The sequence below is a fragment of the Agelaius tricolor genome, unplaced genomic scaffold, assembly GCF_023055355.1.
Source record: "Agelaius tricolor isolate 1412-34295 unplaced genomic scaffold, bAgeTri1.0.p SCAF_9, whole genome shotgun sequence".
NCBI classification, from domain to species: domain Eukaryota; kingdom Metazoa; phylum Chordata; class Aves; order Passeriformes; family Icteridae; genus Agelaius; species Agelaius tricolor.
In genome coordinates, this window is record NW_027269269.1 from 31,106,763 (window position 1) to 31,123,920 (window position 17,158).

At 40.2% G+C, this 17,158-nt stretch overlaps 1 protein-coding gene across 2 annotated transcripts in view; it reads left to right on the forward strand.

Moving 5' to 3' along the window:
* The first annotated feature begins 11,039 nt into the window (after nt 1-11,039).
* Nucleotides 11,040-17,158, forward strand: part of CBLB (Cbl proto-oncogene B) — a 128,551-nt gene continuing 122,432 nt past the window's right edge. The window contains exons 1-2 of one of the 2 annotated variants that reach the window (XM_071433501.1): nt 11,040-11,198; nt 12,120-12,278. In XM_071433501.1, coding sequence (XP_071289602.1) covers nt 11,040-11,198; nt 12,120-12,278 — 318 coding nt within the window. The remainder of the gene's footprint in view (nt 11,199-12,119; nt 12,279-17,158) is intronic. The other variant, XM_071433502.1, reaches the window with a different exon arrangement.

Below are 17,158 nucleotides of genomic sequence, written 5' to 3' on the forward strand. Positions count from 1 at the left end.
CCAAACAATTTCCCGCAAAGTCATGTACATTTTGCAAGTATCCATTCTTACATTTATGCTGCTAACCACTCTTGAAAAATGACCCTTATTTTAGCACTTGGACAAAGATGAAGCTTAAGCCTACATAAGTACATTAAATATGAGAGAATGAATATGGCACTAAACAGAGAAAGTGATTAAGTACAACTGAAGATATAAATCCAAAAAACCAAGGAAACTTGACAATTTAGAAGACAATCTGGAGAGCCAAATTTTACATTTTGGTTTAAACCAAGACAGTCCCACTGATGTCACTTTACTCTAAACTTCTCCTGAAAAAGGCTCAATATACTTTAAAAATAAGACTACTATTTAAAAAAAAGGCATTGAGAACACGTAAAATTAAATATCTCAGACTCGTGGTGTTTATATGCTTCATGCAAAACAGTGGCACATTAGTCAAAATTAGTGCCAATGGTTTTCCTGTTGACTCTACAAGCTTGTTATTCTGAAAAATATCATCAGCTGAGTGAAAACCAAATCTACCTAATGTCCTTCTACAAGCCTGTACTAACATCTCCTAAAAGAACACTACTGCATTTTCCTACTGTTTTTTGGGCTAATCAGACATTATTATTTCCAAGATTATATTAAAATCCCACTAAAATACAATAAAATTGCACAAGCGAGATCCAAACAAGGTTTCATATAACTGTTTGTGGATACACCACTTCATAGAAGAGCTGTAGCTGCAGCTAATTGATTAGATTCTACATCAATGCCAAAATTATGACTAATTCTTATCCTACTTTTTATTCATAAGCAGCTTATAGAGAGTATTTTAATATTTTAAATTTTGGCTGGCAGGCCCAATTAAAAAAAAAACAAAACCAAGTCTCATGACATTTTTGTGTTCCACTCAGCGAAAGAAGGAATTACAGTCAATTATTCACAAAGAATATCAAAGTTTTTGAGCTCAAAACTCTCTTCCCAGGCACTCCTTCCAGTATTCAGTCAAGTTTCACTATTTCAGCAAAGGAGCATTCTTTCAAAGGAAGCTGCAACTTCTGCAATGCCAAGCAGAGCAGCCACTCAAATTAAAAATGCAGAAAGCTTGAATAGGCATCAACGTATAGTATCTTGTAAGAGAAGCTGAACTGACTGACAGATAAGCTATGCAAGTAATTGAGAATAGATCAAGTGCTACTTGCACAGGCAGTGAAGAACACGTTTCTTTCTTACAAAAATAAATATCTTTGTAAAGTAACACTTAGTAAATACCACTTGGTTTTAGCTGTGGTACCTACCAGGAAAGTTTCAGAAACTCTGGAAAGCATGATAAACAAATGCATTTCATTTAAACATCAAGTCTGAACTCTCAACTCTTCCAAAATCATGAACACACGAGAGGCCTTTATATAAAATCCCAGGGTGATGTTTGCATAATGTCAGTGAAACCAAGGCATTTAACTACAGCCACAAGCCTGTATTTTTAAACAGATTTCAATCTCAACTTATTGCTTACAGCATATTTTCTCTGATTGCTTTCTGATTATTTTACCTCATCTTTGTTTCCTTTCCTCCTCCTTCAGAGGTCATTGATAGAACTGCACATGAAGATAACAGCCTTCTGCTAGTTCTGCCCTTACACAGTAACACAAGAGGACCTGCAACTGAACACATTTTCCATTTATATAATCATTACATTCTTTGAAGATATTTAAAAGGTTTTATTTACTGCCAAAATTATTTTATTTCTGAGTAGGTTACCTGCTGTATCTCTGCTTTTTGGCTCCGCCAACTATACTATTCACAGGCTTTGTGGCTCAGTAATCAGGTTAAATAGAGTTAAAAAATGCAATTGGCATGATTTAGCCAAATGGAAAGAAAAAAAAAATACAGAAGCCCAATGAGTAAAAGGAAGTAAGTCCATGAGAAAATATTTTCAGCTTTGACCAAAGGAAAAAAAAAGGAGAGAGATGCACATTATGATTTTTTCCTTTTACAAAGTGTTCCACATTTTTAAAATATTTGAACTGGCATGCACTCTGTCACACACACCACAGTACCTACCATGTTCTGCTTTTTAAAAGTGCACATCTGCCTGTTTCTATAAAAGTCACAACCACCTATCATTTCATTGCCTGTAAGGTAAAGTAGATATTCCACATGGGTAGGAGATACTGCACTAGTACAGGAACAGACACTCCACAGAACTGTAGACTTTATTATGTCATGGGGCTGTGCAAGATTATGAAATTGGGTTGAAAAGCCTTGCAAGTGAGATCTCTTTGAGCTTATGAGTGGCAGAATGTACCTTTATTCGGGGTCTGCAAAGTGAATTACTCCTGCCATTACACTGCTCTAGTTGACACAGAGTTATGAAGAAGAAAGGCAGTAAGAATTCCCACGCATCCCTAGAAGTTGCTTTGAGATTGTACAAAAAAGGGCACAAAATTACTTCTGTTTGTCACCAAAAGGAAAAAGCTCTCTGAATACATTAGGTTGTCTGCTTTACAGCACTCATCTCCTTCAGAAGACGACTTTTAAGATGAATGAAAAGATGAGTCTTTGGATGTGCTGAGCTAAGCTTCAACCAATCTTTCTAGCATATGGACCTTTTTCCCTGGAAGTTGTACACTCTCTTCAGTCGTGTTAGACAGTGAAGCCAGACAGCAAAGTGGCAATTATGTCATATCCTCACAAACTGTGGGCACAGTCTTGCTGAGGCTCTGACAGAAGAAGTCCAATTTATATAGCATCAAAGAACTGAGGAGTTAATGAATCCATATTATTCTCCTTCAATTTGACAATATTTAAATATGCTACACATGAAAAATAAACAGCCCAAGGCATATACCTATGGAAAAAGTGAAGTATTTGGTTAAAACCAACTTCAGAAAAACAGGCACAAGCAGAGGAAAGTATTCAAGGGTTTTAGAATTAGCAGGCAACTCTGCACCTCAATGCACCTTCAAAAAGAGAAACCTTCACATTCAGTAAATTTTCCATTATCAAATATCTACTTTTATGAGATCAGCCTGCCTTTTCAAGGATTCCTGAATAGACACTTAATCAGATCACTACTTTCCTCTAAAAATTCTGGGTGCATTGCCTATAGGGAAAAAGAAAACCCATGCAAAATATTTCCAAGACACAGGGCTTTCCTACCTCCTCCAAACTTTCTTTTCAAGTTTTGGACAAAACCACCAAATATTAAAAATTCAGTTTCTGATATTCCTTCAAACCAGGACTGAATAAAACATTACACACTGTCCACACTGCTGGCATATAAGAATATTAACAATATTTATTGTGAAAAATAGCATTCATATTCTCTTTTCATAAAGAGAAAGGCACCAAAAAAGGCAAACTTGAAAACTAGGGACAATATAGGTAATATTATTGCCTTTTAGTCATATCTACATAGAAAAACTGAAGAGAAATTTTCACTTAATATTGCAGACTGAGTACCAACCATGTACTGTACCTGTGCCAAAATTATACAGCTGTTGAGAGATACAAGGCTTTAATCATAAATATTTCATTCCTTAAAAAGTGAGCACTGTGACATGGTCTGGCTAATTCACAGAAAAGCATGATAAAACCTATGGCAGCATGGATTACTGGTGGGTATGTAGAAAAATTGTATTGGAGTGTTCATCACCAGTTCTGATGAAGTAAGAGTTTGAGAAGAACTGAACTACATAAGAAGACATTTTTTGTTATCCCCTGTAGTACTACACTATTTCAAGAAAAGCTGTAAAATATCAGACCCTTTTTAAAAGCCAAGAATAATAGAAAGGAAAGAGGAAAATACTGGCACAACAGGCTTGTAAGCCAGTATAGCTGGTTTTGCATTTACCAGAAAGTGAGTGGTAACTGAACAAAATAAAAACACAGGGAAATAAATCTGCAGAGCAAAAAAACCAAAACCCAGACTGAAATAAAATCACATTCCTAGTAATTAAAACTACTTTTGTGCAGCTTGGTACAAGGGTCACAATGTTCTGCTGGACAACTCCTGACTATCTAAACAATGTGGGCATCCATGTAGAAGTGGATACATTGGAAACTTGACAGGAAAATTAAAGAAATTCAACCAAATAGGTTAATTCAAGCTTCACTTCATTATTAGTTTTACTTTGACCTTTTTATATTTCCATGGACACAACATGACTTAATCTGAATCTTAATGGAAACAAATGTTATACTCTCCCACATAACAGAATTAATAGAATAATGCAAAAGCACATTTCAATGTAGTTTTCACTGTTGTTCACAATATGACTTCTTGATGCAATAAAATATTTTCAAAAGGAAAAAAAATCACTTATTGCTCTCCCCAGAAGTCTGATTCACTGGTTTTCCTTTTCCTCTTAGGGAAAAAAAAAAGTCTTGAAAAAGTCTTGTGACGAAGTAGAAAAATAGTCACCACTTGCACTCTGAAGAGTGAGCAATTGATGCAAAAATCTTATCAGCTCACTCTGAGAATAACCAAATGCTCTGAAGTATGCAGCAAATTATCAGAAGTACCAAATGCAGTTTGTGTTACAAAACAGCCCATACAAAAGGTCAAAAATTACTCAGTTCTATTAAAACAGTGACTTGCCTTACAAAATACATGATTTACTTTTCAGTGTGGAAAAAATTATTTTAAATTAAGGTAAGTAAGAAGAGGGAAAAAAACCCCAACTTGTTTATTCTACTAAAGACAAAAGTTTCCTGCCATTGCTCACAAACAAAATATCAGCAGAACTTGAGGCACACAGGAAACACAAGATACACCACAAATTCACAGGCAAGGAGTCAAACAGATTATAGTACAAAAAGTTGTCTTGTTTTAGAAGGATGAACAAAAATACTGGAAGTGACAATGTAGAAAAAGAAATTTAAGCAAATAAATCATCGCACTTAAGCTATGATTTGCTAGCACTGAATAACTCCCATATTTAAGATGCTATCTTACTCAACTGAAAACATGGTTTTCTGAAGGAAAAACCTCTATGACAGTGTCTCACCTGACTATTTCAATTAAAGCCACTAGCAATGTAGTTCAAATCTCCACTAACTGAGCTTATTCTGACTTGCAGAAGCACAGAATAGACACAGGCTTGTTTCCTGTCAAAGCGCAACTCCTACTCCAGAGAAAGATGGCAATGAAAAGTTCGTGGGAGTATTTTACAACCTCTTACCACAAGCTGAAAATCTTAAAAATTTTGGCAAAAAAAGAGCTATTTGAATGGAAAACCTCCTAATTATCAAGTCAAGCAAGAAAACCCAGTTGTACTTTGGCAAGGCATCAAAAAGGATGTTGGAGTTAAAGATTGTTTTATCAGACCAAGATTGGGAAGAACTAAGATCATGGCACTCAGAAGGAACAGGGGGATAATTAAAAAAAAAAAAGAAAAAAAAAAAGAAAAAATAGATATAGCCATTGTTTTTTATGCTATTGCACAGATGGAGCAAATTCAAGAAGTAGTACTAAAATGACAGGACTTAGTTAAAGCCTTCGCACCTGCTCTGGCAGATGGATGCAATTAATAACAGAAAAGAAACAGAAGAACACTCCCTGAGGGGTAGGTTGTTTTAAAATTAAGCTGACACACTTTTTTAATACAATATATTAAGGCGGAGATGTGTTTTGAAGTGGGCTGTCTAGTTTACAGCAAACGAACTCATTAGTGAGGTGTGCAAACAAACACAGGCCTGGCCCCACAATTAGTTTTCATACTCATTCTGCAAACAGAGAACACATTTTTAATTACTCGTAGTCAGGCAAATAGATGGGCTGTATTTTGCAAGGGAAACAATATTGTACTTAAGTAGATTTGCTCCTAGGGTAAAGGAAAGATTTGAAAACATGAGCACAAGAGCCTCAGTCAGTTAAATTCTTCCCCTTTAAAGACTTCACTCCTCGAGAAGACAGTTGAAAACAAGTTCATTATTTGCAGCCCAACCAAAATGAACAAAGATGAAACATCTCCTGTTACACTGTGCATATGCATGTGTGTATATTTATATGCATACAAACTCCAACAATATCTGTCTAGTTACTGCAGCCACAATGATCTAGGCACACCATGAAGTGTGGCAGTAGTTATTAAGATACTGCTGGGTAGTTCTGGCCCATGTCAGCATTTGTTTTCCCAAACAAATCGCAGGGAGGTTCAGGGTTAGCACAGGTGAAGGATCACTCCTTGGATGTGGGGGTGTGAGGGGGTGGTGAGGCTGGTGTAATTTCAGGAAGGATGGTGGCGACCACCCCTGTGCCAGCCTACCTGGCCTCAGGGCCCAAGAATAATGCCTGGCCCTTTTTATATACAGGTATAGGCAGAGCTAAATTTAGCTGGTCTTGCCACATCAAGGATAAAAAAAAGAAGATTTAATTACTCAGCAGGGGGAACTAATACAGCAACACTGTATTATCATCAGTTGTACTGCAATGGCCTGCCAGAGTAATGATGGAACTTTACAGCGTACAGAACTTGGAAAGGCAGCCTTTTTTTTTTCTTTCTTGCAGTAGTTCAACAACAAAGTGGGTTAAACTATTACACTATTCACATTTCATGTGTGAAAAGAACATATTTTCACTTCTAGAAACTAGTAACAAATATTTTTAAAAAGCAAGCTTGAGTACTTGATGACTATGAAAAACATAAGTAAATAGCCAAAAAATAATAGTAGCCAAATTAACTAATTATAATCTGTCAACAAACTGCCACTCTCGTCACTAACTTTCTCCAAGTATTTACCTGCTAAGGCAGGAAAAACATCTATTATTATTATACCAACTTATATTATCAGTAAGAGAATACTGAGGGTCACAGGTGATTCATTTTGCTTTCTGTCTCTCCGTTTGTTACAATAAATCCCAGGTAAGTACATTGCATTCTATTTTAAAAATTATCCATGATGCTGGTTTACAGCTTATAAACCCTTTTTTGGATTTGTTTTAGATCTAAATATCCTAGCATTCTTGAAGGCACTGCAAAATAATAACATGGAACGATTTTGCATTTACTCCACTTTAATATTCTTAATAACTGTTACAGGTGATTATGCAGAATACAGGAGAGAAGGGTAGCATAAGATATTGTATGTATCTAGAATGGGCTAGCCAAAATGTGTTTAAGCAAATAGTCCTGGAACTTATCTGTTGTTACAATAATTGTATTTTCTCTTTTTTGGTTGTTTTGTTTGTTTGGGTTGTGGTGCAAGGGTTTCTTGTTTGCTGGTTTTGTTTGTTTGATGTTTTTAAGAACAGATAAAGGTAAGGCACCAAAATACCAGTATGTTCCAGTGGCCCTTGAAGCTTCAGTTTCCTTGCATAGGGAAAGCTGCATAGGGACCAGGTGCATTTTGCTGGGGCACTGCACATCCTGGGAAGAGGATGACCTTGTCAGAGCCTAGCCATTAAACCACTGCCTGACCCTGCACCACAGGACACTACACCCCCATGAACAGCTGCCTTTTCATCACATCGTACATATTCAGTGTAAACACCAAGAGATAAATTTGGAAGTTTAAGAATGCTGGGATAGCCAGGATATTGTGTTACAATTAGCAAGAAGTCACTTCACATTCAGTTTTTTTTAATGGAGGGCTTAAGCTTTACAAGCATTGCTACCCTATCCCTTAACTCAGCATATCATGTACTGTATGAACCTTATTGATGTTGCTATAAATAGAACCTCCATCTGTCTCCTCATTGCTTTTATGTTTCAGTATATTTGGGTACAAAACCACTTGTACCACAGCAACAAACACACAAATGACAAAAGGTCCCAAACCACATGCATTGACTGACTGCAGAAAATCAGTAATATTTTAATAGCTGGTGAACAAAGAAAACCAAACCAAAACATCTCTCTTGCTTCCAATGTCTGTCAATTGCTCTTTGATGGAATGGAGTTCATTCAAGAGCACCAAGATAAAGTTTCATTCATAAGACAGTCTACTAACTCCAGAAAAATGAGAGACACCAAGAAAGTAAAAAAACAACCAAAAAAACTTCCACAAAAACAAAAACCCAACAAAACCCAAAACAGTTAACAGATAGGAAAATACTACAATGAACAAATGCAAATGTTAGCTTAATCTTTTATATCTTTTTTTCTCTCTACCAAGCAGCTGGGTTTTTCAAGAAGTCACATGATTTTGCTTTTCAGTAAAATGCTTGGACCTAAAATCCCCACTTTACAAAGAAGGACTTAAGAAAGTTCAATTCAAGGCTTCTTTTACATTGTCTCGATTCCTTCATCATATCCTGACTCCCAATCACCTTTACTCCACAATTTTCACTACAAAATTTTACCAAATCCTGGATGACATTCTAATGTTGTCATCATTACATGACTCATTAGTACCTTGATTAGGCTGAGGATCAGTCTCATGTAATATATGAATCTCAAAATCTGACACCTCAGACTTACTGTGCTTTATTCTGTAGTGTTTTCATAGAGAGATTAAATCACAGATCCAAACTGTAACATTCTTCAGTATAATAACAAGTAGAATCAACATTCAGTTGGAGAACTTGTAAATAAAAGAGATCTGTGGAGTCATTTTAACTGTATATACAAAAGTTTTGGACCTTAGACACCAAACTTACACACGTACCTTACATGTAGCCCAAACAGAAAGATGCTCTTTCCTGGAGATTTAAAGTACCTGACCAAGGTTTCTGCATTGAAACACCCTGTGGTCTCTCAGTGGATCTATACATAGCAGGTTAGCTTCCTATTTTAGCCTATCAGAGAGCCTGAAGCTGGGGAGTAGGAATACCTGGACATTAACACAGTGCTGCTGGCCTGTATTAAAATATTCCAGGTGGCCAGTGCCTTCAGCCACCACCCTTAATCCTTACAGACCCCAAAGACCCCGTGGGCAAGCTCAGTCTTTATGTGCTAACTGCTAACAAGACATGCCCTGAACTTCAAACACAGCAGCTGTTTGCTTCACTCCTCCCAGCCTCACCTCTCAGCTGTATTCTGTCAAACAGCCTTGTCACTCTGTATGCTTGAAGCCACATCAGCAGTGCTGTGTCCTCTCGTCCCTCCACAGCACAGCCCACAGAATCCTGATCCATCTTTAACAGCCTTGAAGCTGCAGCCATAGGTATCCCTTCCACCTGCTCTCCCAGCTGGCTTGCTTCCAATGTACTCACATGACCCTCCGAGGACTGCAATTCCCAGAACATCTGTACTTACTGTACAGCACAGGCAATGAGACAACACTGCTTGAAAGCCACTCACTTTCCCCATGGAGCTGGCTACTCCCTTAGCAATGCAGCAGGGCTGCAGAGGGCTGCAGGGAACCAAGCTGCTCGCTCCTGCTGGCCCTGCACTCGGATGAACTGCAAGATACCATGACTCAGCCCCAGACAGCTACCAAGAGCTCACAGATCACAGCTCTTGGCAGAGTGTGGGATATGAAGGGAATGACATAACAACAATGACAACAAAGCAATCGAGAACAGGAACCAGGGACTTTACAGGTTCTGAAAAAGCGTCAGCTCCTCTGCTCTTTTCACAACCAAATGAGAGATAGCAACAGAGTAAGCAGTCACTGTCAACTTAATCTTATGAAAGCTGAGCTCCAAAGAAAAAAGGGATAGGGACATCAGCCAGAGAGGTTTTAAACCAACACAGGGAAGAGGGTAATTTACAGAGACTACAATAAAATGAGAAGCTTCCAACCCACTTAAGGCAAGTAACTGCCAATTCATATTTAAAAGCTATAGAGGAACAACCTTTGAGGAAGATATTATTGATAGGATTTTATTGTTTTATGTGTTCAAAAGAATAACATGACACATTTTAAATCAACAGGAAGATACCTGCGCTAAAAATACCTATAAATTAAAATATGAATAAAAGCGACACTGAAATACTCTACGAGTTTTTCTGTTTTTCCTGACTCCTACTTTAATAAAAAAGTCAAATCCAAGAAAAAGTAGGGAAAGAACCAAAAAAAGAGCAAACCATTAAAAAGAAAATCTTTGGAAAGAAAACTACTCAATTTGAAGATACTTTGAAAACCAAAACTTAACCCCTCTAATACAATTTGCTAAGTGTTACATTTTTGTTTCCTTTTACTTCAGCTCATTAGAAGATTAACCCTTGCAAAGTATAATTGTTCTCTGTACTACCTTCAAAAGGATCTGAAGTCAAGTGAGTCAAGTGTCTTGCATCCTATGCAGGTAAGCCTCACTCTTTGCAGCATTCTATCAGTTGACTTTTATTTACCATATCCTCAGGGGAAGTGCTGAAGTGCTCTTATCAAAATAATGGCATCTAAAAGGGCTTTTTAAACCAGAAAGTGCTTACATTTTTCCCTCACCACCTTTTGGTTGGAACTCTCCAGCCCATTCCCAGGCATGGAAATATGGAAATCTCAGCACTTGCTTAACAGCAAAACTCCCTCACTCTCAAAAAAAAAAAAAAAAAAAAAAAAAAAGCAACAAAACAAGAAAAGAAACCAGACAGAAGGAAAAAAATTTCTTGTTCTCTGTGGCCACAAAAAAAACCCCAGCGAACTCCCAAAAGCGCGAAGGGGAAACGCCAAGGCAGCGCGCTCCAAAAAGCGGAGATCTAGCAGTTGTCAGCACGCTCAGCACGTCGGGGTCCCACGGCCTCACCGGGGAGGGAGGGAGGGACACGCTGCCCATGGAGACCGCACAGCCAGGGACAATGTCTGCGTCCCCACGAAGGCAATCCCCACCCGGCCGCCACCACCCCAGAGGCCTCAGGCTGCCCGTCAGCCGGCGGGACCAGGTGGCACCAGAGGCCCCCTCGCTCAGCCCGATCCCGGCCAGCTCCGCTACCGCTCCCTCCCCTGCCGGTCGCTGCTTCCCGCCCCCTCCCCATCCCGAGCCCGCTCCCGGCCGCTGCCCCGCCCCGTGCCTGCACCCACGCCCATTTGCTAGATGCAGAGTCAATCAAGAAGATCTGCCCTTGCGATTGGCTGTCGTGTAGCAGCGGTCCCACCCCCGGGCAGAGGGCCGCGCTGGCGGCGCGGCGCGCAGGCGCGCACGCAGTGTTGTCCCGGGGGTGGGCATGTTCCGAGGAGAGGAGCGGCCGCCAGCGCGCCGCGGGGAGGGGGCGGGCGCGGCTGAAGGAGCGGGGCCGCCGCCGCCGGGGAGCCAGCCTCACTTCCTAGGAGTGCGGGGAGACCACAGCCTGCCGGGGGCTGCGAGCGGTGCCGCAGACAGACCTGTGCGTGTGCATCTCTCTCTCTTTCTCTCTCTCTCTCTGTCTCTTTTGCATGTGCCTGTAGGACTCTCCACACACGCGCGCACATTCCCACCCACCCGCCGGGCGGGCTGGGCTGGGGTACGGGAGGGCGATGCGGGCGGCAGGGCAGGAGTTCTCCACGCTTCCCCCTGAGGTAGCGCTCAGTCGCCCGCCGCCAGCAGCAGCCGCACGGGGCAGAGTCCTGCGGGGCGGCCGGCGCGGAGCGGAGCGGGACGGGCGCGGGCGGCGGGGCGGGATGCGCTCCGCCTGCCTCCCGCGGCACTGAAGCTGCCGCGGCCGGAGGGAGGAGAGTCTCGTCCGGAGAGACGCTTCTCCTGCGCTCCGCTCCGCCGCGGGGGTCGAGGAACCACCTCCCTGCCGCCGCCCGCTCCCAGCTCTGCCGGCGGCCGCTCTCGCCCTTGGCCCCCGGCCGTGCGGTGCCGGTCCCTGCGTGTGCCGGGAGCCGGGTCCGTGTGCGCGCCGCTGCCCCCGCCTGCCCTGCGGTGCCTGCCTGCTGCCCGCGCTGCCTTCCTCTGCTCCCTCCTCCCGCTCCTGCCCCCGCTCCGCCGCGGCCTCTTTTGTTGTGCCGTGCCGGGCATGTGCCCGCGGCCGGGGCGCAGGGACGGGCAGGGGCGCGGCGCGGAGCCGGGCGCGGGTGTGTTCCCCCCCTCCCGACTGTCGGTGTTGACAATAAATCCGGGATCGCTTCTGCCAACGTAAACCCGGGCCAGGTGGGTTTACGCTGTTTGTCATGAAAAGTTAAGCTTGTTCCTAAACATGCCCTGATCTTGCCCTTTCCTGCCCGTGAAGAAGGAAGCGTTGCCTCGCAGGCTGCGGCGGGCTCTATGACAAGATGTTTTCGGAGCACCTTGTGAGCCTGTGTTTCTCTGTCGTTGCGGCCAGCTTGGCTCCCAGATGGCCAATTCCCTCAACGGCCGGAACCCGCGCAAGGGACGGATCCTGGGCTTCATCGATGCCATTCAGGATGCTGTGGGCCCCCCCAAACAGGCAGCTGCTGACCGCAGGACTGTGGAGAAGACCTGGAAACTTATGGACAAAGTGGTGGGTGTCTCTGTGCGTCCGTGTATACACAGAATGAAGAGTGGGGCTATTTAAATAGGTACACAGGGGCAAACAGCTTCTTCCTGCAGCTTTGAGTGCTGTGCCTCGGGGAGTAAGGGGACTTATGTTTTAGGTTATTTAAGTATCATTTGTCTTTTTTTTTTTTTTTGTTTTTTTCCAGTGGCCTCTGGCTATGTTTTTTTAAATCTTGGTTTGTGGAAGGAAAACAAATGTGTGTGTTTGCCTTAGGCTATTGTTATTTTCAGATCCTTTAAAATGACTCAAAGTTGAAGAGCTGTCCTAACCAAAAGCTGCTTAACTTAGACTTGTAATCACATATTCTGTGCGTTTCATGTTGTGTCACACTGTTAGTCTGCAAACAAGACCTCTGAAATATTAAACTTCAGTTAAGCTAATTGTCCTGTGAGATATGTTGGTGATGGCAACATAGATGTGTTTGTGCTTTTAGGAATGTGCGTGGGGACTGGGGGATGTCACTCTTGTCAGTTTAGTAAACAGATTAGTATGGCATGCCTAACTTTTTAAGTATGTGTTGTGCATTTTAATGACTTATAAGTACATCTACTATTAATTTTGAAACTAGAAATATACTGTTCTGAAACTCATTTTTCAGGAAGTGGGGGGATAGACTTTAGCTCTTATGTTTCTCCTCACTAACCTGATACATTTTGTTTAGTATTCTTTGAAATGACAGCTTATATCATAATAGATTATCTACGAGAGTGCTTTACCAGTGGTAGGAAGAGTTTGATTGTAACATGGCTGGCTGTTCAGGAGACGCAGGCACTCTGCTTTGCACGCTGGGTGATACTTGAAAGCTTCCTCTTGGAACTGCTGAGCAGTGAGGATTGCTACCTGTTGGCCTTGGGTCTGTATGGTGATACAGTTACCACTTTTTAACTCTGATTCTCTGTGATTTGTGCAACTCTTTGCTTTCCCTGTGGCTCTTGTGAAATAAGATGTTCAACATTTCTTGACATTTATAATTAGTTATACTGGCAGGGTGGAGACTAATGTAGTATGCCTTTACAAGTGTTTAAGTATTTTTTAAAGTTCTTGTAGGCTCTTTATTGATGCTACAAGAATAGTATCTGTATTTCCACGGTGTTTGTGGGCAGCGATTATAAACTGAAACCCCAGGTTTAATAAAAATGGTTATTATCACAAAGACTTTGTTGTAATTTTCCTGTCAATGGTCAGGATGCTGTTAACAGTGAGTTCTCTTGTGTTAAGGACTGCAAGTATAAATACTCGAAAGTAGGTACTCTTTTCAGTAGGAGGAAGTTTTCAGCTTGGGAACTAGGAATCTGGTTTGTTGTTCAAACCACGTGGGGAATGCAGAGCTCTGATTTCTCTGTGTCAGACCATTTACAGATCTTTACAGATATAGTAAGGTTATACCCTAATTTATTTGTAAAATCACAGTTACCAGAAAGTCTTTATTCCATTGCTTGGACTTCTGGATTGCTTTCACTCATCCAATACATGATAACTGTATTTGTCACAGCCCATCAGAATAGCCAGGAAGGCCTGTTTGGTAGAAGACACTGGAAGGGCTGGGCACTGTGCTTCCTTTTTCATTTTACTGTATAAGTGTCCTCAATTTGGATCTTTAATGTATCCTCTTTAAGCTGCTCTCAGTTAATCAAATTTTATTTCCAAATTGTATTAAAGTATACCAGACAGGATGATGTCATAGTGTGAGAATGCTCAAGCTTGTTGGTTGTGATTTTAGCATTTGGTACTTGTACTGAAAGGATGTGTTTGAGCAAATTTAATATGCTGGCAAACAGATTTAAATCTCATAGCCTTGTGTGGCAGCAGGCACAGGAAGATCATTTTTTCCTCCATCTAGATCAAACCAAGGGATTAAAATCAGAAATAGAAACCTGCTCAGTCAACTGTTGTTTTAAATCCAATTTCTGGAGTGTGTGTCCTATGACTGATTTCTGTGGTGGGTGACTGATCAAATTAATACCTAGCAAAGGCAGAAGTTCTGCCAAGTCAGTAGGGTGCTATCCATAGTAAGGTTGTGGCTTGGAGGCCTATTTTACTTGTTGTAATAACAGTTATTGTGCTTGTTTATTCTTTAACTATAGTAGCTATGATAATCATCTTATGGCTGTAGTAAGGTAGCTGAAGTTTTCCCCCAACCTAATGATGTTAAGAAAATGAATAATGGAAACAAAGCAAAGCTTTTATCTTGACCAAACACTGAAAAAAGAGCAGCCTTAAAAACTAGTGGTAGAGGTCAATAATTTCTGGTTTGCATTTTTTTCTTTTTTAAAATTGCTATATTCTACCTTTTCTTCATTTCTTTCTGTAATTTTGATGTCTGGCAGATGAGGTTTTCTGTATTAATTACTTGTTTTCAACAATAAGGGATTAACAAAACATTCCTACCCTATGAGAACTGTACAGTGAGAGTAGTTTTGTGGTATATGCAAAAATTCTGGCTACCTAGACACCATGCAAACTTCTTTGTGTAGAATTGGTTATGTGTCCTGCTTTCAAATTGTTCAGATTTCATGATAATGTCAACTTTCCATGGGCTGATACTTTAGGTTGGAATAGGCAGAATATTGCAGTTCTGTTTGTGTGCTTTCTCTTTAAACTTTTATTATCAGTGTGAAGATAATAATGGATTTTGAAAAAGAGTTCTTTAGCAGGACAGAATGTTTGAATAATGCTCCTGCTTAGAGCCTTGTTTGTAAAAGTTACTATAAGCAACATTCTTGCAGGGAATGAAAAACATAATCTGCATGTTGATAATCAATGAATGTAAATTGCTATCTGTCCATATATCTTTCCTTTTTATACTTCATACACCGGGATCTATACTTTTTGTGGTTTATTGGTATGTCTTATGTAAATTTACAGTATTACCTGCATTATTGAAAGGAAAACAATATTAAGCATCAATGTCAAGTTTCTCTACTGCTTTTTTCATAGGTAAACAATAGCTTTATCATTAAGAACCAAGAATACTTCAATTTCTGTGCAGTGCTAAAGATAATATTTCTTTTAGGGTTTAGAAGGCTAGCCTTGCTTTCAATAAGAAAGTTGACCATATATCTCTGGACTTGCAGGAAGCAAATTACTGTTTTTAAAACACCATGTATGTTTTATCCTGTAAATAAATAAAAAATGAATATTGTTAACAAATAACTCAGGTTTTCCTTTAAACTGTGCATAAATTACATGAGCTTTTGTTTTTCTGAGTTTGTAAACCTGATGGCTTTTAAAACCTAGACCCTAGCCATGTATTACTATTAGAGAATAATGGTATGTTGAGACCAGCTTTGGGAGAGAATTACTACTATGTAAGCATTGGAGTAGTTAGGTCTGTTTACTGCTTGGTCTATTTAGAGTAGTCAGTACTATTTTTTTTCACACTTCATTCCTGTGGGATTAAAGCTGGTAAAATCATGATAAATTCTGAACAGGATTTTTTTTAAAAAACAGGTGTATTTCATCAACTTTTAATCACTTTTCATTCCTCCTATGCATTGGGCCTGAAAATAATTAAATTTTCTACTATGAAGATTAACAATATTGACTAAACTATTTGGGTGCACTGTCACGGCCCACCAGTTGCTTGACTCTGACTGTATAAATGCAGATGGCATTGATTTGCTATTTAGTAATTATTTAAGAGCAAACTAGAGTGCTTCTCCAAAGCTTATACTATTGACTTAGTGAGTAAAAGCTGTGTTACCTCTGCAGCTTAGTATTGTGGTTTTCTTTAAATTAACATCTGTCAGCATCTGAGTATACAGAGCACGGTAGTTGAAACTGAGTGTATTGGTTATCCTTTGCAAAACTTCATGTAATTGATTCTATGGTCAAAGTTGGTAGGAAATCTTATGTCCTGTGTATGCTGCTTATGGAAAAGGAATACAAAATTAAACAGAGAAACAGAAATAGAAGCTTCTCTCTTTCTAATTGGAAAGAAGTAAAATTACCCTCCAAAGTCAACTCTCCTTGTGTGCCTGTGGCATCAGCATTCTTATTGTTTATTCTTCCACTATGGAAACATATGGGTCAGTTGCAGTGTGGTAGCTGTTAAACAAGCACTTACTGTATTCTCAGGAAAAAGGATTGGTGTTTGGGTCACCTCTACATATATTCTGACGAGAGTTTTTTTTCCTATGGAAAATGAAATGCATTGCGGTTATGGTAACTTCAGGCAGGAAGAAATCTGTGTCAAAGAAGCATAATGTTCAAACTTGGGCCATTTTCATTATTAGCCCCTCCTGATTAAGTTTTTCAGAATTCATTGTTGTTGCATTGGATGTTGTGGATTGCTGGAGAATTGTTATGGTATCTTAACTGCAGAGCTACCTTTATGCTGTCTGTGGTGTGTCAAGGCGTTTTCTAATTCTTTGACTGTTTTGTGCAGCATGGCAGAAGAGCTTGTTCAGTTGGCCAGTTTGGAAGTGTAGTTTTGGAAGTGTGTGAGCATTGATGCTCCAATTGTTCTGACCCATTCATTGCAGCTGAAAACAGTGTTTAGCGGATGTCCTAGTCATTAGATACTTACTCTGTTTTAGCTGAGTTACTTTCCTTGTATTGTCTTTGACTAGCCTTAGGTGTTTAAACAGATTGTGTTAAGGCTGCTGTCCTTTGCTTGAACAAGGGTCCTTTTGTCAAACGAGTCAGGGGCTTTCAACTTTGCTTTAAATAAATTCTGATCAAATAGAACATAGTTTTTAGCAAGAAATTATTGTCTGTGTACAATGGGCCTCCATTACTCTCATCTCCGATGATGCTATGAAAAAATGCCTTATAATGTAAGACAAATATCTTCAAGTTTTGAGTAGTGGCGTTTATTTTGGTTAGGGGTGGGCGAGAAGGGG